A 26,146-nucleotide genomic window follows, 5' to 3' on the forward strand; every position below is an offset into this window, starting at 1 on the left:
AAACCCATGCACCACAACTACTGAGCCTGCGCTCTAGAGCCCGCGAGCCACAACTACTGAAGCCCGCGCACCTGGAGCCCATGCTCCGCAGCAAGAGAAGCCACTGCAATGAGAAGCCCGTGCACTGCAACAAAGAGTAGCCCCCGCTCGCCACAACTAGAGAAAGCCTGTGCACAGCAATGAAGACCCAACGCAGCCAAAAATAAATAAATAAATAAATAAAAATATAAAAAAGAAAAAAGAAACCCTGTGGAGCACAAAAACAGATGGCTGGCCACATAGAAACGTGTAAGGCAAATAAATAAATGGAGTAGAGAGGAATCTAGATGCGGGGAGATTCCTGTGGGATGGGTATTGAGGAAAACCATTTTGGTAAGTAGGACTTGAATTCGTGGTAAAACGATAGCTGATGTTTGAGTGGTTACTGTGTGGCAGGCGAGGAAGGTACATCTATTTTTCCACTTCACAGGTGAGGCCCAGAGGGAGTAATTAACTTGCCCAAGGTCACCCAGCTAGAGGGTACAGTTCCTGGCTGGATCTCAGGGGTGTGGTGGAAGGTGAGTAGATGTTCCTGGCTGTGAAAAATGGCATGAGCACAGAGCAGGGTATGCACAAGGACAGTCAGGGATAGAGTGAATCACATTACTGGTACACAGGGTTTCTCCAAAAACAGTGCCTCCTCTGGATCCCGTGAGTGGAAGGTATTGAAGGCTTTTGTTCAGGAGCAACATAGGGAAAGTGATGGTGGAAAGAGGAACGTGGTCGCGGTGAGCAGAGTGATTTGCAGTGGGAGGCACTGGAACTTGCATCTAGCAAGAACTTGGGCTTAAAGGGGGGGATGTCTGGCTTTGAGTGACGGTGATGAAGATGGAAGCAACAGTTAGACTAACCTTATTGTGGTAATCATTTCACAGTATTGATGTCTATCAAACCACGTTGTGTGCCTTAAAATTACACAATATTGTGTGTCAGTTATATCTCAATAAAGCTGGAAAAGGAAAATAAGCAACAGAAGATGCTGCAAAAATAAAGTATCCCTTGCTCTCTAAATCTGTTTAGGTAATGAGAGATTTGGAGAGTGAGGGATGTCATGTTTTCTGAATCTGTAGTATTTGGTTTCCTGAGATTTTGTCAGGGAGAGCAATAGTTTGGATAATGAGGAATACCTACCTGCTTTCTCTCAAAAATGTGTCTGCATCTGTTTTGGTTTCTGAGTCTGGAGAGTGGAGAATAGCTATAAATAAACAGTCCGAGGTCATGCACAGATGCAAGGAGAAGGGTGAGTTAGAACCTAAGAGAGTGCAGCCCAGGTACAGGTGAAGGGGTTTGGGAGGGCGTCTGGTGGCGGCGGTGGTGGTGGGTGGATAACTGCATTTTGAGGTGCACTGGGTGTGGCAGTTGTGGGTTTGAGTGGAAACGCACAGGCAGTGCCTGGAACCTCCTGGTTTGGAGCGTGAGTTCAAGAAGCAGGATGGGAGTGTGGATTTGACATTCATTGCCATCGAGGAGTCAGGGGCAGTGGTGAGGCAAACACTCTGAGGCAGGGAGTTTAGAGCAGTTTTAAAATGAACAAGTTATTAAAAATTAGAAAAGGTCACATACACTTACGGAAAGGATTCAGGTTGACAGAGGGTTATACAACGAAAAGTAGAAATCTCCCAAATCTTAGCTTTGCTCTCTCTCTGGAGATAATGCTAAGTTTCTTGCTATGCTAATGTTATGTTTCTTGCTATTTCTTCTAAATTCTATCTGTGAACAAACCTTAATATATGTATTATATGTATTAACATATACACTTAATACATGTTGAGTGTATAGCTTGATGAATTTTTATATATTTATTCAATCATATGACCATCACCCATATTGAGATATAGAATATTTCCAATACCCTGGTGTCTTACCTTAGGCTGCCATATAAACCACCATGGCCTGAGTGGCTTAAACAACAGAAGTTTGTTTTTCCACAGTTCTGGAGGAAGTCCGAGACCAGGGTGCCACATGGTTGGGTTCTGGTGAAGACCCTCTGTCTTTCTGGCTCGAAGGTGGTCACCATCTCGAGTGTGCTCACGTACTTTCCTGGGTGAATGTGTGTGTGGAGTTGGGGTGGGAGATAGAGGAAGCAGCTTTCTGGTGTCTCTTCTTAGGAGGGTACTGATCCCATCATGAGGGCCCCCTCTTCAGGACCTCATCTAAACCTCATTACCTCCCAAAGGTCCCTTCTCCAAATGCCTTCACAGTGTGGGTTAGGACTTCAACATACGAATTTTGGAGGGACACGTTTCAGCCTGTAGTACCAGAAAAGTTCTGTTGTGCTTCCTCCCAGTCATTCCCCATCCCCACCCTCACCAACCCCCCAGATAACCAGTGTTCTGGTTTCTAGCACCACAGATTAGTTTTTTCTCCTTAAAATCCATATAAATGGAATCATGCAGTGTCTTTTTTTGGTGTCTGGCTGCTTTAGTTCATTTTTGTGTCTGTGAAATTTATCCCTATTGTTCCATGTAGCTTTAGTTTGATCTTTTCCATTGCTGTGTGGTATACCGGGGAATGACTACCACCATTAAAAACTCAAATGGTATAATTCTGTATATACAGTGTTGTAAGATTATTTGGGGTCGGGGGGGCGGGCAGGGGACTCAGACTTTAGAATCTGATAACAGCTATAGTGTTTCTCTTATATTTTTTAAAAAATGTATGCATATATTTCCCAGGGTTCCTGGTGCCTGTGATGCTGGTATCATGGCTCTCAGGACAAGAAGCCTTCCTTAGTTTACAGAAGGGTTTCTCAACCTTGACACAATTGATGTTTTAGGCTGAATAATTCTTTGCTGTGGAGGTTGTGCTGTGCATCATAGGATGTTTAACAGCATCCCTGGCCTCTGCCATCTAGATGTCAGTAGCACGTCGCCTCTCTCTCTCAGTTGTGACAACCAAAAATGCCTCTATATATTGCCAGTGCTCCCTGGGGAGCAAAGCTGCCCCCAACTGAGAACCGTTGGTTTCGAGAGACGAGCCAGAGCCAAAGCCTTTTGGAGGTAGACTTGGTGATCTGCCACTGTTTATGCCAGCTGTAACATGGGGCCTGTATCATTCCTCAGGTTCTTTGTACAGATACTTTTCATCACCACTAAAATGGGGCTGCTCCTTCCAAGGACACATTCATTAAGTGAGTTTAAAGACTGAATTAAAATATCCCACATCTGTAGATTCTTCACGGCGGGCAGGACCTTAGAAATCACCTGAGCCAACCCCTTCCTCTCACCGGTGGTGAAACGGATCCAGAGATGAGGAAGGGCCGGTCCCAGGGTCAGAGAGCTAATGTGGGGCAAAGCCAGGATGGGGTCCACAGTTCTATCCCAGGCCTTCTACTCCAAGAATTTGTCAGAAGGTAGGCTGTGTGGGTACTTTATGTTTCTGTGTGATGCCAGATTGCTTCTCTTTGCTCATTGAAGATGAAATAATACAAGTGTTATTTTATGTATCAAGAAAGCTGATACTACACACTCCTTACTGCAAACACTGAGTCATCCAGGCCCATACTTGTACTGAATCACCCAGGTCTTTTAATTTCTCTTCTGTCTAGGGTAATTTATTTTAGTTCTTTGTTTTTCTGTTTTTTTGTTTTTTTACATTTATTTTATTTTATTTATTTTTAAAAAATTTTTTTCCAACCAATAGCATTTATTTACAACATGTTTACAAACAAATATAGAGAACAGCTATTAAGAAAATTTTTTTTTCACACACACACTGTATTTTATTTTTACAAGAGATAAATAAACTGACACCAAGCATTGTAAATGGATGACCACAACAAAAGCAGCAATGATTGCATTTACCAAACACGAAACACACTCATACTATGTCATAATATTGACATTCAGTCCAGTAATCCTCCACTGTAACAGCTCCTTTACTTTGCAGTGAAAATTGATTTGTATATTTTTTGCCTCTGAGTCCTTGTGGGATATTTTTTTTTTATTCAAACAAAGTCACAAAAATTATAATCATCCTCATCAGTTCACTCAGTCCCATGTAATTAATTTTTTTTTTCATCTTGATCTTTTGTTAGCACTTTTATGAATTCATCAGTTTTCCATTAGAATTCTGAAAATGCTTATTCATTCAGTTCAGCAGTATAGTCAGTTGCCAGAAACCTGTACTTGTCAGAGTCTTCCATGAATTCCTTGAAGATGAAACCTTTTTATAGGAACATATTTGCAAAAGTAGTTCTTTGTTTTCTCCAGAAGTCTACCTTCTGAATAATGATTAGGTCTAACTCTTTTACTTAGTTTCACAGGACTATAAAGAGTTATCCCACAGCACTTTTTTTTTTTTTTTTTGGTTAATCATCGTTTTCCTCTTCTAGAGGCATCTGAAACAGTAGTATCTGTTAGGATGTAATTTTCTTTTGGTTGTTGTAATTGACAGCTGACAGATATAGTACAAAGTAGAATGATGCTGTCATTTAACCGTAGTTTATGTATTCAGAAGAAGAGAGGAGAACAGAACCAGTCTTTAGCTTTTGACACCTCCTGTGAGGCTTTCCTCATTAATCTTGGTGTTGGACATTGAACACTGTTCTTGTGTTTTAATCCTGTTACAGTCTAATTAATAATAAGTTTGAGGGCAAGATTTCCACTTGAAATTCAATGCTAAATTTCTTTTGAATCACACCTTCATTGTGGAAATTTGGATTTATAATTAAAACCATATTTGATGTGGGAAATGTAAAAATTGTACATTTAAAAATTGCAGGTGTCTCCCAGAAGTTCTTACTGAATGATACGAAGCTGTGATTAAATTAGTCAATTTAGTATCATATATTTGCTAGAAGATTTTTTTGAAGCAGAGACGTTTATAATTGACAATATGTTGCCAAATTGGCAACTTTGGGAAAAAGCTAAAATAGCATTTTACAGTGACATAAATCAGGAGAGTTAATAAAATACTTTCTGTGTATCATCAACCCCTTGAAGGAGATAAGCATTATCATCTCCTCTTTAGAGATGAGGAAATTATGAGGGGAGATTTGGGTTTTATCCCAGGGGTAAATCAGCTGATTTATTATGAAGGATGAATGGCCAGGTAAAGAGGTACATAGGGCGGGGTCCGGAAGAGTCCTTAGCACAGGAGCTTCTGTCTTTGTGGAACCGGGGTGCACCATTCTCCCAGCGTGTGGATGCATTCACCAGCTCAGAAACTCAACAAATCTCATTGTTCAAGAGTTTTTATAGAGCTTAATCTGCAGCCCTTGCTTCCCCTTCCAAGAGGTTGGTGGGTGAGGCTGAAAGTTCCAACTGTCTAATCACTTGGTCTTTCTGGTGACCAGTCCCATCCTGAGGCCACCTAGCTTAGCCTCTCCAAGTTACCTCATTTGCATAAATCCAGGTGTGCTTAAAAGGGGTTCCTTGTGAGTTACAAAAGACTCAGAACTTCAGGACATTCCGAGGGTTTTAGAAGCTGTGTGCCAGGAACTTGGGGACAAAGACCAAATATATTTCTTATTATACTACACTACTCTTTTTTGGCTTGATTAAATATTTAACATGGTTATATTGGGAATGTGGAAATGACCATATTTTTCATAATTAAGACACATGTTAATAGCAAGTGAACCGAAATTATTTGATGCATTTTTGCTCTGCCCTTTTTTTAAGTTCATTTCATCCTATATGCCATTTGGAGATTTTTTTTTTTCTCTTTGTTAAGAATGTTTATGTGCCTGGAAGGGACATTTTTTTGGACACTGAATGACAGGTGAGTGCTGACTAATTTAAGGAAATGGAAGTCTGCCCAGTCCTTGGTTTTAGCTCTAGGTGGGAGCTGTCTCTCTAAAGCCGTGGGCTTTAATTTTTTCCCCTGGTTAATTTTCTCAGCATCCTCTAGGTGTGGTGAAGAGGTCTGGATCTTGGGAACTTCCCACTAAGAGCATTCACCATTTATATTTATTTATTATTTATTTTTAATTTTAAAAAATTTTTTGGCTATACCGCGGGGCATGTGGGATCTTAGTTCCCAGACCAGGGATCAAATCCGCACCCCCTGCATTGGAAGCACAGAGTCTTAACCACTGGACCGCCAGGGAGGTCCCACCATTTCTAATATAGCAGGGTGTCTGCAACCTCTGAAAAAGCAGTGGGTCATTGTCCTTCATTTTGATGGGGAACTTTTTATTGAAGTGCAATACACAATCAGAAAAGTACATAAATCACAAGTCTAGCTCAATGAATGTTCTCAAAATGAACACACTATTAAGCAGCACCCAGAATAAAAAAAGGTACCAGCCCCCCAGAAGCCTCCTTTCTGCCTCCTCCTGTCCCCCCCACCCCGCCACCAAAGGATAACCAGTCTTGCCTTCTAACAGCAGTGATAAGTTTGCCCTTCATTTTAAGGCTTACCCGGGTGTTTGAGGAGGTCTGTGGAGGCTCAGTAGGACTTCTGCCAAGAGGCACGGAGAGCAGTTTGTTGCTCAGGGCCCTGGTACCCTGCCATGCTCTCTGAAGCACCTTTCGGTGTTTCCAGAGGCCTCAACAGTCAGGCTCAGAGTCATGCTGACAGAGAGGAGCCTTAGTGCTGTCTGTCCTTGCTGGCCTTTTCGCATCCAGCCCCAGTTTTGCTGCATTGACTGTTTCACATCCCACTTCTGTGGGTTCTCAGTGTGGCTTCTTCCTGGCTCCCTCCTCCACAGCTCCCCAGGGGTGCAGCTGGCATCCAGTCTCTGTGTGTGTCTTGGCCAGATTTTTTTCCCAACACAGAGCTTGGACTTCACTCTCACACCTCCCCTCCCGCTAATCATTCTGGTTCTCACTATTGGACAAAGATAGTGAGGTTATTTTCATGATCAGTTTTCAGTATCGAGTCAAAATTGATATTCGGTTGGTTTAACCCCTATATTTTGTGGCTAAGTTGATATTTATTTTGCAGAAGGGTTAAAAATTGTCTTTAAATTTGTAAAATTAACCATACGTTTAAAAATTTTAATGAGATGATGACTACATCAAAGTATACATTTGGCAACTTTAATAACTTTTTTGTAAATCAGTTTCCACTGGTTGAGTTATAATGCAGGACAGATCCAGTTTTTCCCAAATATGGTATCATATACATTTCTCTCTTCTCTCAGACAGACATGGAACAAGCTTATTTTCTACTCTAAACTTATATAGCACAGTTCTTCCTGTATGTATATTTGTTCTTTTAGTTTGGAATTTGTTCACCTGAAAACTGGGCTGTTTCTTCTAAAATATCACTGGGTTTTTGTCTGGGTATTTAGAGGGAAAGCACTAGTCTGGACCAAGTGTGATCTGAATTCATGCCATTTATACTGTCTCTGCCTTATGCTGTGCAGCCTCAGAAATGTTAAGTATCAGTTGGTAGTCGGAAGGGAATGTTTTTGCTTTGGTCTCTGCTTGCCAGTGGGTGCTGCTTTGGCAAGAGTGTGTAGGAAGCCTTCAAGAAGAACAGAGTCTCCACAAACGGAAGAATAAAACTCCCATTCATTCAACAGATGAGAACCTACTATGTACCAGGCACTGTTCTAAGAACCTGGGGTACCTCAGTGAACAAAACAGGCAAAAATCCCTATCCTTGTACAGTTTACATTCTAGCTGGGGGTGGGGGAGAGCGCTGAGGGTGGTTGCAGGTTGCGCTCTTAAATATTCTAGGTTGGCATCAGAGGCAAGCTGACAGTTTAGCTGAGAGAGATAGGGAATCAGCCATGAGCATATCTGGGAGAGGTGCGTTCCAGGTAGAGGAAATAAGGAGTACAAAGAAAGCCTCTAGGGCAGGAATGTGCTTGACCCACTGGGGGACCAGCAAGGAGGCCCCAGGGTGGCTGGAGCCCAGGAAAGGAAGGGGGACAGGACTGGAGATGAGTCTAGGAGGTAAGAAGAGATGGCTTGCTTCTGTAGGGCTTCACTCTGTACAAGAAGTTTAAACAGAGGATGGATGTGATCAGACTTTCAAAGGATCACTGGTTGCTGGATTGAGAAGACACTGTAGGAGACAAGGGCTGAAGCCGGGAAGCCAGGAAGAGGTGAGAATGACTTGGATGGGGGAACGTGGTGAGAAGAGGTGGATTCTGGGTGCATTTTGACGGTAGATTTGAAAAACTTTGTTGGCTTATTTGGATGTGGGATGTGAGTCAGGGAGGCCCTTAAGGATTTTGGCCCAAGCGACTGACTGGAGCAGGCCAAGGAGCAGGTTTTGTAGGTGAAAGGTTAAAGGTCAGTTTGGGGCATATTAAGTTTAGGATGTTTCGAGATTCAGCCTCTATTTTACTATGGTCAAAATAATTCTATTTAGTTAACTTTAAAAAATCATATTTATTGGATTAAAGTAAATCATGACTTTTATTTTCCATTCATTACTTACCCTCAAATCCATCACTTTAAATCTTTGTATGGGCAAGTCATTTGAGAAGTTGAGCATTTCCTTTGTCTGAATTTGTCTGGCGTGGAAATGTTACATGAAATGTTAGATATATTTTTTTCCTTTTTTTTTCTTTTTATAAACATTAAAAAGTTTTGTTTTATTCAGGGAGTTCCAGAATTTTCCTTATGAAGGAAAAAAAGTATTTCCTTCTCCTTGGCTCTGTTAGACAAATTATTTTTATCTTAGAGTTAAAAAAAAGTGTGGAGGTAAGAGGCAGCATATTTCTTTTTTTTCCTCTTTCTGGTGAGTGACCATGTTTCTGGTAGTTCATAGAACATCATTGGCCCTATAGGTTTCTGAGGAAAAACATTTCTCCATCAAGCAGGAGCCGTCGTTTAATTATACTCTCTGCTTCTTTGTTCTTCTGTCCCCGAGAATACCCTTCTCATTCTGTGATCCACATTTTCTCACAGGCAGAGGTGGCCAGTTACAGCTTGATTCTATTAGGTAAAAAAAAAAAATGACAATGATTATCTAGAAACTTTAGGTAAAGAGTTATAGTGTATATGACTTTTTGTCTAAAGATTAAAGTCAGCTTGGCACTTCATAAAGAATACCAAAATGTCTTCATGTTTACTCCAGCTGAGCTATTTTTGTTTTAACCTTGTGCCCTTGCCTTTAAAGTTAATGTCCTTTAATGTTCATTTTTAAAAGTCCTTATTCTGCTACTGTGGATTTATGGTGGAAACCATGCCCTTTTAACATTAACCTGAGCTTCATAGCTGAGATATAATTATATATTACATTAACATTGTAACTACAATTCTAGACCACAGGGATTTCTAAAGTACAATAGAAGCCATGGGTTTAAAACAAAGAGGAAATATATAATCAACAAGAGCTACTATTTAAAGAATATTGTTCTTTTTTTAATAAATAATAATTTTGTTAACCTTTTAGCAATGTAATTTTTTTAAATGATGTTGATGCTATTTATCTTCTGTTGATTTAAATAGTGGTAGGAGGTAAAAACTCCTCTTAGTTATGAACCTTATACAAGGATGGTACAGTATATAGAAGATTCATAAATGTGTAATATGCATTAAATATCAACATTGTTCACAGAACTTTTCTCAGTTGTTGGAGAAACAGGTGATCTTGCTAATAATATTCATGGTCTAGAAGCCAGCTGCTACTTAAATTAGTATAATTATTAGTTGCAACAGTATCTCTAAAAGTAGTAGGTATATTAACAAGTCATATTCTGAATGTCATATATAACAAGCAGACATGGATCTCTGCTCTCAGAGATAAAGCTGAAGAATGAGTGAATGGAGACTTGGACATGAATTTAAAAAGACTGTCTTTTATGTTAGCGAAGGAGACTAACGGGATTAGTCAGAAGACCTGTGTTCTTCTGGTTTCAGTTCAGCCTCATTGCAGCAGAGAGTATTCTAGGCACAGAACTGAGCTCTGTGGACTGGAGTTGCTTCTCTGTCTTCTCAGGATCCTCATGGAGTTGTTTGGGAATCATATGAGATGAGATGGCCTTATAAATTGCCAGCCGTCTGGGGGTGGAGGTGTTTTTCTGTCTAAGACAGGTGGAGGGAGAGGAAGTTTGAGTGAGGGTTCTTTACGCCTCCCAGAGGTTGCCATCATGGGTTCTGTTGCCTTGTCGGCTTTGAGTCTGAAGTGAGGCAGGAATTCTGATCTGTGCCTTAATATCTTTGCATTTGTTCTGGTGGCAGAAATCAATCTTGGGGCTGTCAGTATGGACAGAAATGATCTATTTCTTCCCAGTCTGACTCATTTTCTCTGTCAGGCCTGTTGTTCTTGGGCTATGTTCAGGAACAAATCCTGCTTGTTGATGAGCTCTCTCCTTGTCTGTTTACAAAAAGTCCTAGTGTTTCGTTAAGCTTATGACAGCTTCAGGCAGTGTTTGAAGCCTATCTTTCCTCTTGATTTGGGTCTCTTCCTTTTTCTCCCCCACCTAGGATCTGCATCTCCAATGGATACTGAGGGGTTTGGTGAGCTACTTCAGCAAGCTGAACAGCTTGCCGCTGAGACCGAGGGCATCTCAGAGCTTCCCCATGTGGAACGGAACCTACAGGAGATCCAGCAGGCAGGCGAGCGCCTGCGTTCCCGTACCCTCACACGCACATCCCAGGAGACAGCAGATGTCAAGGCGTGAGTACTGGTGGGGAGGCAGCACTGGTGCTGGGTGGCTCGGGGGCAGGATCTGCTTCTTCTTTCCTGCCTTGAATTTGGATGTAGTCTGTAAAAGACAGAGACAAGCCAGAGTCTCAGGGATTCAAGAGAGGTTTTATAAACAGGTCAGCAGCCTTGCTTTGTCTCCCTGCTTCCTGGGTTTTCCAGCCTGTCTGCCTGACCAAGCTGCGAGCCCCTATCACAGGCAGAGATGATCAGGGTGAGAAAGGGCAAAGAGCTTTGTCATACAGAAACCGTCCCAGTCATTCCTGCTTGGGTTCACTGACTGTTGGTCATAAATGGCTCACGTAGTATATTGGTAAATGTGGGTCACACAGATAAGTGTTACCCTCCAAGCCAGAGAGGGCCCAGTGATGAGCAGAGTTTTTAAGAGTACTTGGAAGAAACTGATGAGCAGTTAGTGATGAGAAGCCATCCAAGTGAGGAGTGATCCTGTCTGCTTACTGTCAGCGACCCCAGAGGCTGCTTCTAAAAGGCCTTGGAAATGCAGTGCCTGCCAGTTGATTGTAGAAGAGGAAAGTGGGTGAGCCCCAAGAGAGTGCAGCGGGAGGAGAGTGCAGGTTGGCTGTCTGGCCAGTGGCTGCTGCTGCCACACAACACGCTTTGGGTTGTTGATTCCACAGACATGTGTTTGGGATCCCCACTGTGCCAGGCCTGGGCTGTCTCTGGGACTACAACCATGAATTAGACATGGTCCTTGCCCTCAAGAAGCTTATTATTTGGTGAGGCAGGAAAAAATCTTGCCTCTTTCCATAAGAAATGTGATTTACTGATTACTTACTATGCATCAGTAAGATTTTGCTTCATCCTCACAACAAATGGTAGGACTGTGGTCCCTGTATTACAGATGAGCAGCTAAGGCTCAGAAAGGGCAAGTAACTCTCTCAGATCACACAGCTGGTGAGTAGTGAGTCAGGATTCAAACCCAGTGAGGTTTACTCCAGAGTGTATGCTCCTTTAGCCCTGATGGAAGGGTCATGGGACGATGCAGAGGTGATGTTACTGGTGACCTTTCTGGGTCTGGAAAGTGGCTGAGATTCTCTGTGGGAAATACTGTATGGGAAATCGTCAGTCATCTGCTCAGTCTTCATTCCTTAAACTTGATAAGCCCTAAGTGCTGGTGTTAAGGTGGGGACATTGTTTTGGATACATAGTAAATGTCACAGGGGTTGAGTATAAGGGCTACATTTTTTTTTTCCAACTAATCTTGAAAGCTGAATGTTTTGGCTGCTCTGCTGAGTCAGTAAGGATGTTGTAGAAATTCTTATGTAGGCCTCCCCAGAATTTTATTTATTAAAATACTAGTTAGTTTTTGTTCTGTTGGTATTGGTAAAGGCAAATCAGGGGAACCCTGGCAGGGATTTTTCACTATCCAGCCTTGTAGCTAAATGCAGCCAACTGCTCCACTACACTTTTCCCCAGCACCCCATCCAGCCTTTAGACATTTCTGCTAACTTGCCCTCCCTGCAGGCTCCTACTGCTGCTGCTGCTGGTTGCCTGCAGTTACCCCGGGTCTTTAGCGTGCAGGCTTTTGCTTGTGTGGAAAGGATGCTGCTGGAGCGAAAGGACTGTGATGCCAGCTGAGTTGCTATAGTTATAATTTAATTGCATTAGCTTTACAGCCTATTAAGAGCAAAAAGGGAAAATGTTTTCTTGGGAACAATTATCAGTCATGCTCTCTTTCTTGTAAATTTCCATTCTTCCTCATCTCTTTCTACCTTAAATTCATCATTTTAGGGAGGAGGAAGTTGGAACATTGAAAGAATGGGTATAGGGTGGGGCAGGTGCTCAAAAAGAAACCAAAGGGCTGATGACTGTATTTTTCCATCTCCTTGATAGGCAGAGACATAAAGTGTGATGTGAATATTTCAGTACAGGATGAGGGCAGAGGAGAGAAGTGAATAGAGAAAATTTTCTTACACGAAATAAATTTTGAAAAAAATTTCTGTCTTCAAGATTTTAGTTAAGATTAGCTTGTAGACCTAAGAGTGAATTGTTCTGTGTTGAATTCATTTGTTTAAATAGACTTTGTTGGATTTTTCATTTTAGGGAACAGATTTGCTGGCTTTTTTGCATGTGTGTGATATTTTTAAATTGTAAAATATCTTCACACATAAAGAAGAATATGCATAACATATATAAAGGTATAAATCAGGGGTTGGCTGACTAAGACCCAGGAGCCAAATCCAACCTGCTGCCTGTTAAAGTTTTATTGGAACACAGGCACACTTACTTGTTTATGTATTGTCTATGCTGCTTTTGTGCTACAGTAGCAGAGTTGAGTAGTGATGACAGAGACTGTATGGCCGGCAAAGCCTGAAGCACTTACTGTCTGCCTTTTACAGAATAAGTTTGCTGACTCCTGGTGTAAATAATAGGAAAATGAATGAATACTCCTGTGCACATGGCACAGTTAAGACATGGAATATTATCACTAGCTGTGAAGCCCTCCCTGGGTACACATCATCAGTTGCATCCCCCCTTTTTCTCATTGGAGATGCCTCATTGGATTTTTCCATTCACCTCAGAAGCCAAACAACCTAGAGGTGTACAAAGAAAAAGGCAGCAATCATTCTCTCTCCCTAACTTTATCCTCCAAGGTAATCAGTGTTATTAATTTGCTTATTTTTTCACACTTTTCTTCATGTTCAAGCAAAGCATGTATAAACATTTATTTGCCCAAAGTTAAACAGCAGATTATAACTTTACTATGCTCGTACTAACCTACCTTTTAAAGCACTTACTGTTTGTCAGACATTGTGCCAAGTACTTTACATGCATTATATACTTTCCTCTTAAAATAACCCTGTGAAATAAGTGTTACTGTCTCTGTTTTATAATTGAGGAGAGTCAGATAGCAGGTGGTCACACCAGAACTCAAATCCAGCTTGGGCAGTGAGAATACCTCACGTTTGTAAGGCACTTTCAGTTCCCATAGGCTTATCATAGGTGCTGTCTTGACTGGTCCTCACAAGCCTGAGAGGTGAGAGAGGCAGGGTTTTCCTTCATATGTTAGCAGGAGAAAAAGGAAGCTTGGAAAAGTGATGCACCCAGGATTTTCAGTCAGTAAGTGACTGGTGGGACTAACTCAAACCTCTTGACTTTTTTTCTGCTCCCCATGTGTACTGACTGAGAACAGCTTTTGTCCTCCTGTTCTCCTGGGACTGGACTGTTTGACTCCAGCCTCTCTGGCTCTGTGCTCAAGAGAAGCTGCCTGGCTTACAAAAATTGGGGCAGGTTGGGGGCAGGGAACCTTTGGATTTTTCCACCCTTAGAAGCTGAAAGTTTCTGGTACAGCCTTTATTTGTAAAACCATCCCTACCCTAGATTCCCTGCCTCCTTCATCATTCCTCCTTCCGCCTCCCCCATCAGGACTTCTGCATATGCCCTGCACAGGCCCACGTACTGCACAGTTCCTCCAGGCACCAGCCACTTGGATGACCTTTCTCTTCTCATAATTCTAATAGCTAATTTTTAAATGCCAAGGTTCCCAGCCCTGGTATGCCTTAAAATCACTGGGCACTGGATACGTTCTCATGTATCTCTGGTGGAGATAGAGTGTCTGAGGCACAGAATTTGGCAATAGCTAGTGCGTTTACTCTTGACCCAGCAATCCCACTTCCAGGGAATCTCTCCCAAAGATACACTGGCAAAAGTACGAAAAGATGTGTGCACAAGGTTATTCTTTGCAGCATTATTTGTAATAGCAAAAGTTGGAAACAACTCTGACATCCATCAATATGGGACTGGTTGAATATTGGTACATGAGCATAGCTTTTCAGTAGCACAAAGGAATGAGAATATACACTGCTGTGGATGGAGCGACTCCAGGCCATGTCGTTAAGTAAAATAAACATGCAAGGTGGAGGAAAGGGTATAGTACTTTATCATTTATTTAAGAAAGCAGGTGAAAGAAAGTCCATATTCATGGATTGGAAGACTTTATATTATTAAGATGGTAACACTCCCCAAATTGATCTATAGATTACATGCAATTCGTATCAAAATCCCAGCTGGCTTTTTTGCAGCAATTTGTAAATTGATCCTAAAATTCATATGGAAATTCAAGGAACCTAGAATGACCGAAACAATTCTTTTTTTTTTTTTTTAATTGAGTGTAATTGACCTTCAACACTATGTTAGTTCCAGGTGTACAGCATAGTGATTCGATATTTCTGTACATTACAAAATGATCACCACAATAAGTCTAGTTACCATCTGTCACCATACAAAGTTATTACAATATTATTGACTGTATTCCCCATGCTGTGCACTTCATTCCACTGGCGCATTTATTTCGTAGTTAGAAGTTTGTACCTCTTAACCTCCCTCACCTATTTCACTCATTCCCCCCACCTCCCTCCCCTCTGGCAACCACCTGTTTGTTCTTTGAATCTATGAGTCTGTTTTGTTATGTTTGTTCATTTGATTTGGTTTTTAGATTCTACATATAAGTGAAATCATATGGTATTTGTCTTTAAAGCTTTAAAACTTTAAAACTCTTAAAAGAAACTATAGGTTTAAATCTTCCTGACCTTCTTGGATGTGAAACCAAAAGCATAAGTGACAGATTCAAAAATAGATAAACTGAACTTCATGAAAATTAAAAAACTTTTGTGCTTTAAAGGACACTATCAGAGAAAACAACCCACAGAATGGGGAGAAAATATTTGCATATTACAATGTATGTCGAATAAGAGGCTTATATCCAGAACATATTAAAAACTCTTACAACTCAATAATAAAAAGACAACCCAATTTATTTTGAAGTATAGTTGATTTGCAATATTATATTAGTTTCAGGTGTACAGCATTGTGATTCAGTATTTTTACAGATTATAGTCTGTTAAAAGTTGTCACAAGATAATGGCTATAATAATTCCCTGTGCTATACAATATATCCTTGTTGCTTATCTATTTTATATATAGTAGTTTGTATCTCTTAATCCCATACCCCTAATTTGCCCCTCCCCCTTTCCCTCTCCCCTTTGGTAACCATTAGTTTGTTTTCTATATCTGTGAGTCTGTTTCTGTTTTGCGTATACGTTGGTTTGCATTATTTTTTAGATTCCACATGTAAGTGATATCATACAGTATTTGTTTTTCTCTGTCTGACTTATTTCATTAAGCGTAATGTTCTCTTAGCCCATCCACGTTGCTGCAAATGGCAGATTTTCATTCTTTTTTGTTTGTTTTTTGTTTTTGGCTGCATTGGGTCTTCGTTGCTGCACGGGCTTTCTCTACCTGTTGTGAGTGGGGGCTACTCTTCGTTGTGGTGCGTGGGCTTCTAATTTCGGTGGCTTCCCTTATTGCTGAGCACGGGCTCTAGGCACACGGGCTTCAGTAGTTGTGGCGTGGGGGCTCTAGGGCATGCGGACTTCAGTAGTTGTGGCATGTGGGCTCAGTAGTTGTGGCTCACGGGTTCTAGAGCGCAGGCTCAGTAGTTGCGGCGCACGGGCTTAGTTGCTCCGTGGCATGTGGGATCTTCCTGGACCAGGGATCAAACCTGTGTCCCCTGCATTGGCAGGTGGATTCTTAACCACTGTACCACCAGGGAAGTCCCTCATTCTTTTTTATGGCTGAGTAATAGTCCACTGTATGTGTGTATCACATCTTCTTTATCATCTATGGATGGGCACTTGGGTTGTTTTCATATCTTGGCTATTGTAAATAGTGCTGCTGTGAACATTGGATGCATGTATCTTTTTGGATTAGTGTTTTCATTTTTGCCAAATACATACCCCGGAGTGGAATTGCTGGATCATACGGTAGTTCTATTTTTAGTTTTTTGAGAAACCTCCATATTGTTTTACTTAGTGGCTGGACCAAAAGACAACCCAATTTTAAAATGAGCAAAAGATCTGAATAGGCATTTCTCCAAAGGAGATATATTAATGTCCAATAAGCAAATGAAAAGATGCTCAACATCACTAACCATCAGGGAAATGCAAATCAAAACCACAGTAAGATACCACTTCACCCCCACTCGGATGGCTGTAATCAAAAAGACGGATAATAACAAATGTTGGTGAGAATGTGGAAAATATTGAAACCCTCGTAAACTGTCGGTAGGAATGTAAAGTGGTGCAGCCACTTTGGAAAACCGTCCAGCAGTTTCTCAAAAGGTTAAATATAGTGTTACCATATGACTGAGCAGTTCCACTCCCAGGTTTATACCCAGGAGGAATGAAAACGGTTGTCCACACAAAAACCTGTACATGAGCGTTCATAGCAGCATTACTCATAATTGCCAAAAAGTAGAAACAATCGAAATGTCTAACAGCTGATGAATTGATAAATAAAAGTGGCATATCCGTATAATGGAATACTATTTGGCAATAAAAAAGAATGAACTACTAATACATGCTCCAACATGGATGAACCTTGAAAACATTATGCTAAGTGAAAGAAGCCAGTCACAAAAGACTACATATTGTATAGTTCCATTTATAGAAAATGTCCAGAATAGGCAAATCTGTAGAAACAGAAAGTAGATTAGAGGTTGCCAAGGGAGTGGGTAGATTAGGGGACATAGGGAATGACTGCTGGTGGGTAGGGGGATTTCTTTTCTGGGTGATGAAAATATTCTAAAATCGATTGTAGTGGTGCTTGCACAAATCTGTGAATATACTAAAACACACTGAATTATACTTTTTTTTTTGAGATTCTTTTTTTCCCCTCTTATTACACTTATTTTTAACACTTTTATTATGGAAATATTAAAACATGCACAATAGTAGAGAAAACAGTATAATAAACTCCCAGGTACCCATCACCGATCATATCAACATTCTGCCATTTTTAAAAATTCTTTTTAATTTTTATTTTATATTGGAGTATAGTTGATTAACAATGTTGTGTTAGTTTCAGGTGTACAACAGAGTGATTCATTTATACATGTATCTATGAATTATATGTTTTAAATGGGTGATTGTATAGTATGTGAATTATAGCTCAATAAAGCTGTTTTTAAAAAGTAGGTAACAAACTTATATGCCTAACTGCTAATAAAAAAAGAAAGAAGGTGTTTAAAAGTACCTGAGATTTACTATAATCAGGTATGGTAAGACATGCAAACATGGATATGACATGACTGTCATGAAGGAAGAAGTTTCTACTCACATTTCTTTTTTTTTTTTTTTTGGCTGTGTTGGGTCTTCATGGCTGTGTGCGGGCTTCCTCTAGCTGATGCAAGCGGGGGCTACTCTTCGTCGTGGTGCACATGCTTCTCATTGCGGTGGCTACTCTTGTTGCGGAGCTCGGGCTCTAGGCATGCTGGCTCTAGAGCGCAGGCTCAGTAGTTGTGGGCGCATGGGCTTAGTTGCTCCGCGGCATGTGGGATCTTCCCAGACCAGGGATTGAACCTGTGTCTCCTGCATTGGCAGGCGGATTCTTAACCATTGTGCCACCAGGGAAGCCCTCTACTCACATTTCTCTGGAAACAGGAGGCAGGGCATGCCATGCAGGGCCACTGAGGGAGCACTGAGGTCAGTCAGGGGGCAGAGGAAGCAAGGGGAAAACGTGGGCAAGAGCCTTTACTGTGGTTTCTCTGGGAAGGCAGGGTGAGCAGGCTTAGGATTGGCTAGTTTGAATAGCCTCAGTGGGCTCTAGGGTAAAGGCGCTGTCTCTAGTTGTCTGGTACCTCACCCTGAGATGATTAGGGCAGGGGATAGTGAACCCATGAAGGAGGTGGTTGAGGTATGGGCTCTGGATTGATTAGTGTGCATATGTTATTATATGCACTTACAGGCCTCTAGGAATTAGCTAACTCTGGGAGAGGCAATTGCTCTAGTGCCTGCAAGGCCCCAGATGTCAAAGCAACAAATACAGGAAATAAAAAGTTGTGATTAATATAAATGGTGTAAACAAACAAAGGGTTACCTATAGAAAAAGGGAAAAAATAAGGTGAAGACGGACTTTTTTATAGATTTGACTTTGGAATTGTATAAATATTTTGCGTAATTATAAAACAAAATTAAATTTCAAGAAGGGAATTCCTAAAGAAGGAAAATAAATGCTCATTCAGTTGGTGACATAATCATTCAGAGAGGAACATTTCCAAGTAATATCTTAATCGGTCTTCAATAATGATATTGTTGGTAGAGGGATTGATACTGCTGTTTTGAGACTATTGTGTGTATAGTGTAGGATAAAGCAAATAAGTAGTTAAGGTGGTGATGCTGAGAACTAGGACTTTGGGTATGAGAGAAAGGAGATACAGATAGAAAATCTATGAGGTTAACCCCAAACTTGATGTTTTTAATTTTGAATTGGAAGTGTCAGTATGAACTCCTGATGTAATTTATCTTAAGGAAACTGAAACAAAAGTAAAAACTCTATTTCTAGCTCTGCCTACTGAAAGGCTTAGAAACAGTGTAGCAATGAGCAATCCTAGTGCCCAGATAGTGGTCTCTAAAAATCCATTTCTTAATAAAAAGTAACTGGGGCTCTTTGGAGAGTTGACCGATTCCAGGTCTGGAGCAAGTCAGTGTAAGGTGAACTTGTCTTGTCATACCAGATGGCAAGGAAGTTATGTAGGTCAACTTGAGTCATGTCAAAAGAACTCAGAAACCAACTTGAAAAGGCTTCTACTGGCCAAAGATGAGATGATTTTGAGCATGATAAGGATAATAACTGCAGTGGATTGAAATACATCAAATATGTTTAAATTCATGAGTTCGTAATGATACTAAAGCAAAACTCATCAGTCACCTTTGGAGAATGCTAGAGAATCAACTCATTATTCAGAGTAACCACATAGTTGATGAAGAGTGGCTCTGAGGGGAAATATTCCAGCTAATAGAGACAGAATACCACCATTTTGCAACCTCTAAGGAATTAATGCATCTAAGCAATGATCATCAGTGTCTGGTAACATTCCAAAAAGAGGTAATCAGACATTACATACCTCTTGATAAAAGTCTGAAGTAATTGAACCAAAAAAAAAAAAAATAATGCCACCTGAATCTGATCAAACCATTAGCACTTACTTTCAATTTACAGGAAATTGGATAGGAGAGGTGGGAGGAACATGTTAAATTACATCGTGGGGATGCAATCAGTAAAACCTGTTATGTGGGAAACTGCATCCTTGCTACTTTGAGTCTGGTCCATAGATCAACAGCGTAAGCATCAGCTGTGAGCTTTTTAGAAATGGAGACCCTCAGGCCCTATCCCAGACCTACCGAAACAGAATATGCATATTAACAAGCTTCCCAGGTGATTCACATGCACATTTCAAGTTGGAGTAGCACTGTTCTATGGAACAAATAATCTAGAGTCTCCAACAAAGAAATTGTAAGAAAAAAAAAGTGAGATGGAGGGGCAACTCAAAGATTAAAAGACATTTGGAGGCATATCAATTATTTGCAGGTAGAGAACCTACTTGTATTCCATTCAAACACATTTTAAAGTTATGAAATAATTAAGAGAATATTTTGGATTTACTTCGAAATAATCTGGGTGGTAGAGAGAGGAAAGTAGGTAGGGATGTAGATGAAAATAGAGTTTGCTACAACATGCTAGATTTTGAAGCTGGGTGATAGGTACAGGGTTTATTATTTTAATTTCATATTAAGATTTTTTCTATAATAGTTTAAAAAGGAGTTGGCTAAAATGGCTATAATCAAAAAGGTAGTAACAGGTATTGTCAAGAGTGTGGAAGAAATTAGAACCCTTGTACATTGCTCATGGGAATGTAAAATAGTGTAGCTGCTTTGGAAAATAGTCTGGCAGTTTTTCAGAAGGTTAAACAGGGAGTCAATATATAACCTAGCAGTTCCACTCCTAGGTATACACCCAAGAGGAATGAAAACATACGTTCACACAAAAACTTGCACATGAATGTTCATGGCAGCATTTTTTATAATAACCAAAAAGTGGAAACAACCCAAATGTCCTTCAAATGATGATATGTTCATTAATATAAAATATAGCATATCCATATGATGGAGTACTATTCAATAAGAAGAAGAAATGAAGTACTGATACATGCTACAACATGGATGAACCTTGAAAACATTATGCTCAGTGAAAGAAACCAGTCATGAAAGACTACATATTGTTATGATTCCAGTTATAGAAAATGTCCAGAATAGGCAAATTTATAGAGACAGAAAATAAATTAGTGGTTAGGGGGAGATTTGTGGAGATATGAGCATTTTATTGATACATTCCCATGACTGCTGATGGAGTGGGGGAAATTTTGGCAGGGAGGGGTGATGAAAATGTTCTAAAATAGATTGTGGCGATGGTTGTACAACTCTGTGAATATACTAAAGCCCATGGAATTCTACACTTTAAATGGGTGAATTGTATGATATGTGAATAATATCTCAGTAAAGCTGTTATAAAAAAGGGAAGGAGAGCCTAATACTGATACCCGTGCTCCAGGCTTCACCCAACACTAATCAGAATCATTGGGAGGAAAGTTGTCTAGATGATTCTAATGTGCAACCAGGACTGGGAACCACTGTATTAGAAAGTTAGCCATCAAGGATTGTTAGAAGAGAGGGGCAAGATTATCTATTTGAAATGATAGCCTTGAGGGGAAGCCTCAGGGATGGCATCATAGCTGACCAGTCTGCACGGAAGAGGCAAAAATCTACAGTGCGGACCCTCTGGGTGCACATTATCTATTCCTGTGGTACTAAGTAGAATGGAAATAAGTATGAGAAGTCTTTTCTTTTTTCCAATAAGTCTGTTAGTTCAGAATTGGTCATCTTCAGTGTAACACCCATAGGTGTTAGGGTTATTTGTGCCGCCAGGTGGTCTAGCTTCTTCTAAGTTACTCAGAATGAGCACAGACTTTGTCGATGGGATTTGGGGGTACTAAATCATAATCCAAAAGCAACAGTCTAAACAATTAATTTCCCTGAGTTTCTTTCTTCCAGAGAGTGTTCTAGATATTAGTGAGAATCTATAATTTTCTTTTTGCTCTCCCATTGTTACATTGCTCCAGATGAGTAGACATAAAGCCAGCTGTAGTGTTCCCATCTCTCTTCAAAAGCATTTATTAGTCAGGTGACAGCTTCCTCTACTGTTGGACTGGGCAGCAGAGAGGGAATTTGAAGATGTACTGCACATGGTGTTTGGCTTTTGAAGAGAAGCTTTGGAGAACTGGCCTTGGATTCTGGTTTCCCTGCCCTTTGCAAGTTATTGATTGCCCTGGACTTTCAGTTTCCTTAATGAATGAATGAAGTTTAGACTAGGTTCTCCTGAAGCTTCTAAAATTTTGTGGTTTACTACATCTATCTTTATAGAGGCTGTAAATATAGGATGGTGGTTAAGAGTTTGTGCTGTGGAGCTTGGTGACCTGGCTCTGCTGTTTCCTGACTCTGTGACTTTTGATAAGTTGGTTAACCTCTTTGCACATTGTTTCCCCCATCTGTAAAACGGGGATTGAGAATAATATGTACCTCACGATTTTCTTTACTATAAAATGTTTGGAGCAGTCTAGCCTATAATTTTATTGATATGCTAGCAATTTATCCTAGACAGGTCCCTCACTCTAATTTAGGCGTGATCAGAACTCTCTCTTACTACCAAATGCAACGTTGTGTCTGTTATCCCAGGTGGTAGATGTTTTTGGAAAGGTATAAAACAACCATACAAAAGTGTTCGGGCAGTATATAAGAAGTTTTAGTTTCATACTAAAAATATTCTCTAGTATTTTAGGAAGCATATTAGATGTTCTAATTCTACTTTTTTCTCCCTGCCCTATATCCACATATAGGTCAGTTCTCCTCGGGTCTCGGGGACTTGACATATCCCACATCTCCCAGCGACTGGAGAGTCTGAGTGCAGCCACCACCTTTGAGCCTCTTGAGCCTGTGAAGGACACAGACATTCAGGTAAGAGCTGCCAGGTACCAGGACTGGTGCAGGTGCAACCCTGAGCATGCAACCCAGGCTGAAGGCCCTGGCCTTTTGTTCACCAGCTGGTTTAGGAATACCACATTTCTTTGTTAATTCTCTTCTTCTTCAGATATTAAGAAAATGGGAGGCTCAGCTTTGGAGGAACATTGGATTATTTTCAGAGTGCTCTGTAAGACTGAATTTAGGAAAGCATTTCCGACCTGCACTTTTTAAATTATTATAATTATGAGCACAGATTTCTCTTCCTTCTTTGGGCTTAATCAAAGGCACGGAGACATTAGTTGTAAGTTTCTCTTGCTTTCTTTGCTAGATCTCAAATAATTTTACTATTCGTCTTCCACATTTCTTTTCTACATCTTGCTTGTGTGGCTTGGCAAAGAGCTGGGGAAAACAGAGCACTATTTACTGAAACCTACTCATCGATTTCTAGGAAGTATTTGGCTCCATTAGTGGCACCAGGAAATGGTCTAATAGAGCACTCCTGTCTCATTTAACCTAGCATGCCACTGGCACAATTGATTGCTATTTTAATCTAGTCAGAAACTGTTTTTTTTTTGTATGTGTGTGTGTGTGTGTGTGTTCAAAATTGTTAAGGAAAAATCTTGTGATCCATTTAGTTGTTTGGTTTTTTTTTATATTTGTTTATTCATTTATTCATTCATTCATTCCTTCAGGCTGCGCCAGGTCTTAGTTATGGCATGCAGATTCTTTAGTTGTGGCACACGGACTCTTAGTTGCGGCATGCATGTGGGATCTAGTTCCCCAACCAGGGATTGAACCCAGTCCCCCTGCATTGGGAGCACAGAGTCTTACCCGCTGGACCACCAGGGAAGTCCCGTGATCCATTTAGTTTTGAGGAATTGGAACACTGACTTGTGTTAGAGTGAAGGGATAGTGGGATACCATTTTTATCATTGATTTACCTTTGAGATGAAAGGATGCAGGTCCTACAAAGGCAAATCCTAGTACAAATGGATCTGTTATTTATTATTTGGGCTCTATTTGAATTAATACTCTTTACCCCACTACCCTTCCGAGAACTGTTTTAATCCATCTACAGTAATGGCCATAATTCTACTGCATTTATTCCACTTGAGAAACCTAAAACCCTCAACTTTGAGTTGAGAGTTCAGTAACTATAGATATTCATTATTTTCCCTGTTATTGATATGTTCCCAGAGTATGAAAATCCAGTTTTTTTCCAGTTTTATATACTAAATTATATTTGCCTATCACCTTATAGATGCCTTCTTATTTCCGTGTAATCTTTTTTTTTTTTAATTAATATATTTATTTTTAGCTGCATCGGGTCTTCATTTCTGTGCGTGGGCTTTCTCTAGTTGCTGCGAGCGGGAGCTACTTGTCGTTGTGGTGCGCGGGCTTCTCACTGTGGTGGGTTCTCTTGTTGCGGAGCACGGAATCTAGGCACGCTGGCTTCAGTAGTTGCAGCACACAGGCTCAGTAGTTGTGGTTCACGGGCTCTGGAGCGCAGGCTCAGTAGTTGTGGTGCATGGGCTTAGTTGCTCCGCAGCACGTGGGATCTTCCCAGACCAGGGCTCGAACCCATGTCCCCTGCATTGGCAAGCGGATGATTTTTAACCACTGTGCCACCAGGGAAGCCCTTTCCATGTAATCTTAAAATGGCATGTATACTTGCCTCTTTTTTTTTTTTTTTTTTTTAAGTTTTAGCTGTTGCTCTCCCCACCTTCTATTTCAACTGCTTGATGCCCTAGAAACAAATACTTACTCCCATAACAGGTGAGTGAATGAGATATAGCTCAAATAATTTGAATAATCACCATATATTTGGGGAAGTATTCCTAATAGTGTGGAAAGAAATGGCACTTGCTGAAAGGTTATTTGTTTGTTTGTTTGAGTTGTTTTTAATGTTTAAAATGCCAAATAAGTTGTTTATTTTAAAAACTGCTTTTTAGATTTTCTTTGGCATATTTGTAATACATATTTGGAATACCCAGCAACATTTAGCAATGCACTTCATGAATTCCAACTGATGTGGTACAGCATTTTTTGCTTTGAGATATTAATGACAGGTTTATAAATGTATTGAGTCATAATGATCATTTATTCTAACCTTCTACTTTATGCATGAACACTGTCCTTCAATAGCCCCATTAGGTGGCTTCCTAGCAATGCATGCTTGGTCACATCAAAGAGAGTTTCGTAATTTGGAATGAGCACGGCTAAGAGTTTTGGTCCTGCACCACTGGGAAGTCTTTGAACTTTGAGAGGAAGGATGCCTCCATTTCAAAATTTTACCTCTCAGTTGAGCTTTTCTGGAATAGCTTATTCATAGTGAAATAGTGAAATGGTCACTCCAAGGTAAGTTTTGATTAATTGGGAATTGATAATCTAGACCTGAAGTAAAGATTTAAGACTAACTAGTTTCAAAATAAAATCCTCTATTGACTTCATCTTCTTGCCAGCAAAGGCTTAAAGGAGAAAATTTAACTTCTAAAGGGCTGAGTCTTTGGCCTAATCTGAGATAGCTCTAGTGATTGATAGAGATTGGAGTTTTAAGTTGTATTGTGTGGCTCAGCTGATCTATGCCTAAACTTCCTGTACACATAGTAGTATCATGTCCTTCCCTGACTTCCTGCATAGTAGTCAAATATAAGAGCCAAGCCAGCTTTCACCCTTAGCATGGAGTGGTCCTCCTTTTAATTCTTCTGTTAATGTGTTGTTTGTCCAAGAAGAGTTAATTTGGACATTTTCAATGTTTTGTTTTTAAAAAGGCCAGATATACTTTTTGATGGACATTTTTTTCTCATTTATTTTTACCAGCTTTACTGAAATATAATTCACATACCATAAATCTGATCGATTTTTGTGTATGAGCTTTTGTTTTCCAACCAGTGCAGTTTTTGAGATGAGAACGCACCCTAATCCCACGTACTGAGTATCAGTCAGAGTGAATTTATTATGTCAGCTTATAAATTCATAAAAGGAAATGCTGAAGGATCCTTTGACAGGTGCTGTCCAAGACTTTGTACCATCCATTGTTTGCATTACTTATAAGCTTGGAAAGGCATTTTCCCATGAATAGGTTGTCCTTTTCTGTTTGGTAAACATTGATTGTATTTCCTTCTTTTTCTAATGGAGCTTGAAATTAATACAGGTTTTTTGTTGTTTGTCATAAACAGTGATGTTGGCATGCATTGATAATGCATTTTTAAAAGACTGCTGTGGCCAGCAAAGGTAACATATTTAAATAAACCCACTTAAATATATGTATGGCTGATGCTAGTGGAATTTTTTTTTAATGTTTATTGATTTAATTTTTGGAAATGGTCATAAAGAAGGCCTACACATTTTTGTAATAGAGCTGAAGAGCCATAACTGTTAAGAGGACACGGTACTAAAACAACTGTACTGCTCTATTCTGAGTGACTTTGTGGCGCTTGCAAGTATGGTTCCTCTCACAGAGATCCACTTGCTCACTTCCGTCTTTGGAAAAAAATATAGAGGGCAGACTACACATTTTTACTGTGGTCTGAACAGACCTAATGTACCATGGATGATGTGTATTATATAGTAATAAAGTGCACAGTTACACAGTTCAGTTATATTCTGGGCTTTTTCACTAGATTACATGTATTTTTCAAAAAGGCTCTGCAGAAATAGCCTGGGTTGGCCGAAAAAAA

The 26,146-nt window shown here is 40.2% G+C and overlaps 1 protein-coding gene across 1 annotated transcript in view; it reads left to right on the top strand.

Annotated features, from left to right (window-relative positions):
* NUP93 (nucleoporin 93) overlaps positions 1 to 26,146 on the top strand; it is a 104,827-nt gene that overhangs the window by 5,647 nt on the left and 73,034 nt on the right. Inside the window, exons 2-3 of the mRNA XM_036834419.1 lie at positions 10,374 to 10,566; positions 22,343 to 22,460. Of these exons, the coding sequence (XP_036690314.1) occupies positions 10,388 to 10,566; positions 22,343 to 22,460 (297 nt within the window). The 5' untranslated portion in view covers positions 10,374 to 10,387. The remainder of the gene's footprint in view (positions 1 to 10,373; positions 10,567 to 22,342; positions 22,461 to 26,146) is intronic.

Source organism: Balaenoptera musculus, chromosome 19 (assembly GCF_009873245.2).
Source record: "Balaenoptera musculus isolate JJ_BM4_2016_0621 chromosome 19, mBalMus1.pri.v3, whole genome shotgun sequence".
Taxonomy (NCBI): Eukaryota; Metazoa; Chordata; class Mammalia; order Artiodactyla; family Balaenopteridae; genus Balaenoptera; species Balaenoptera musculus.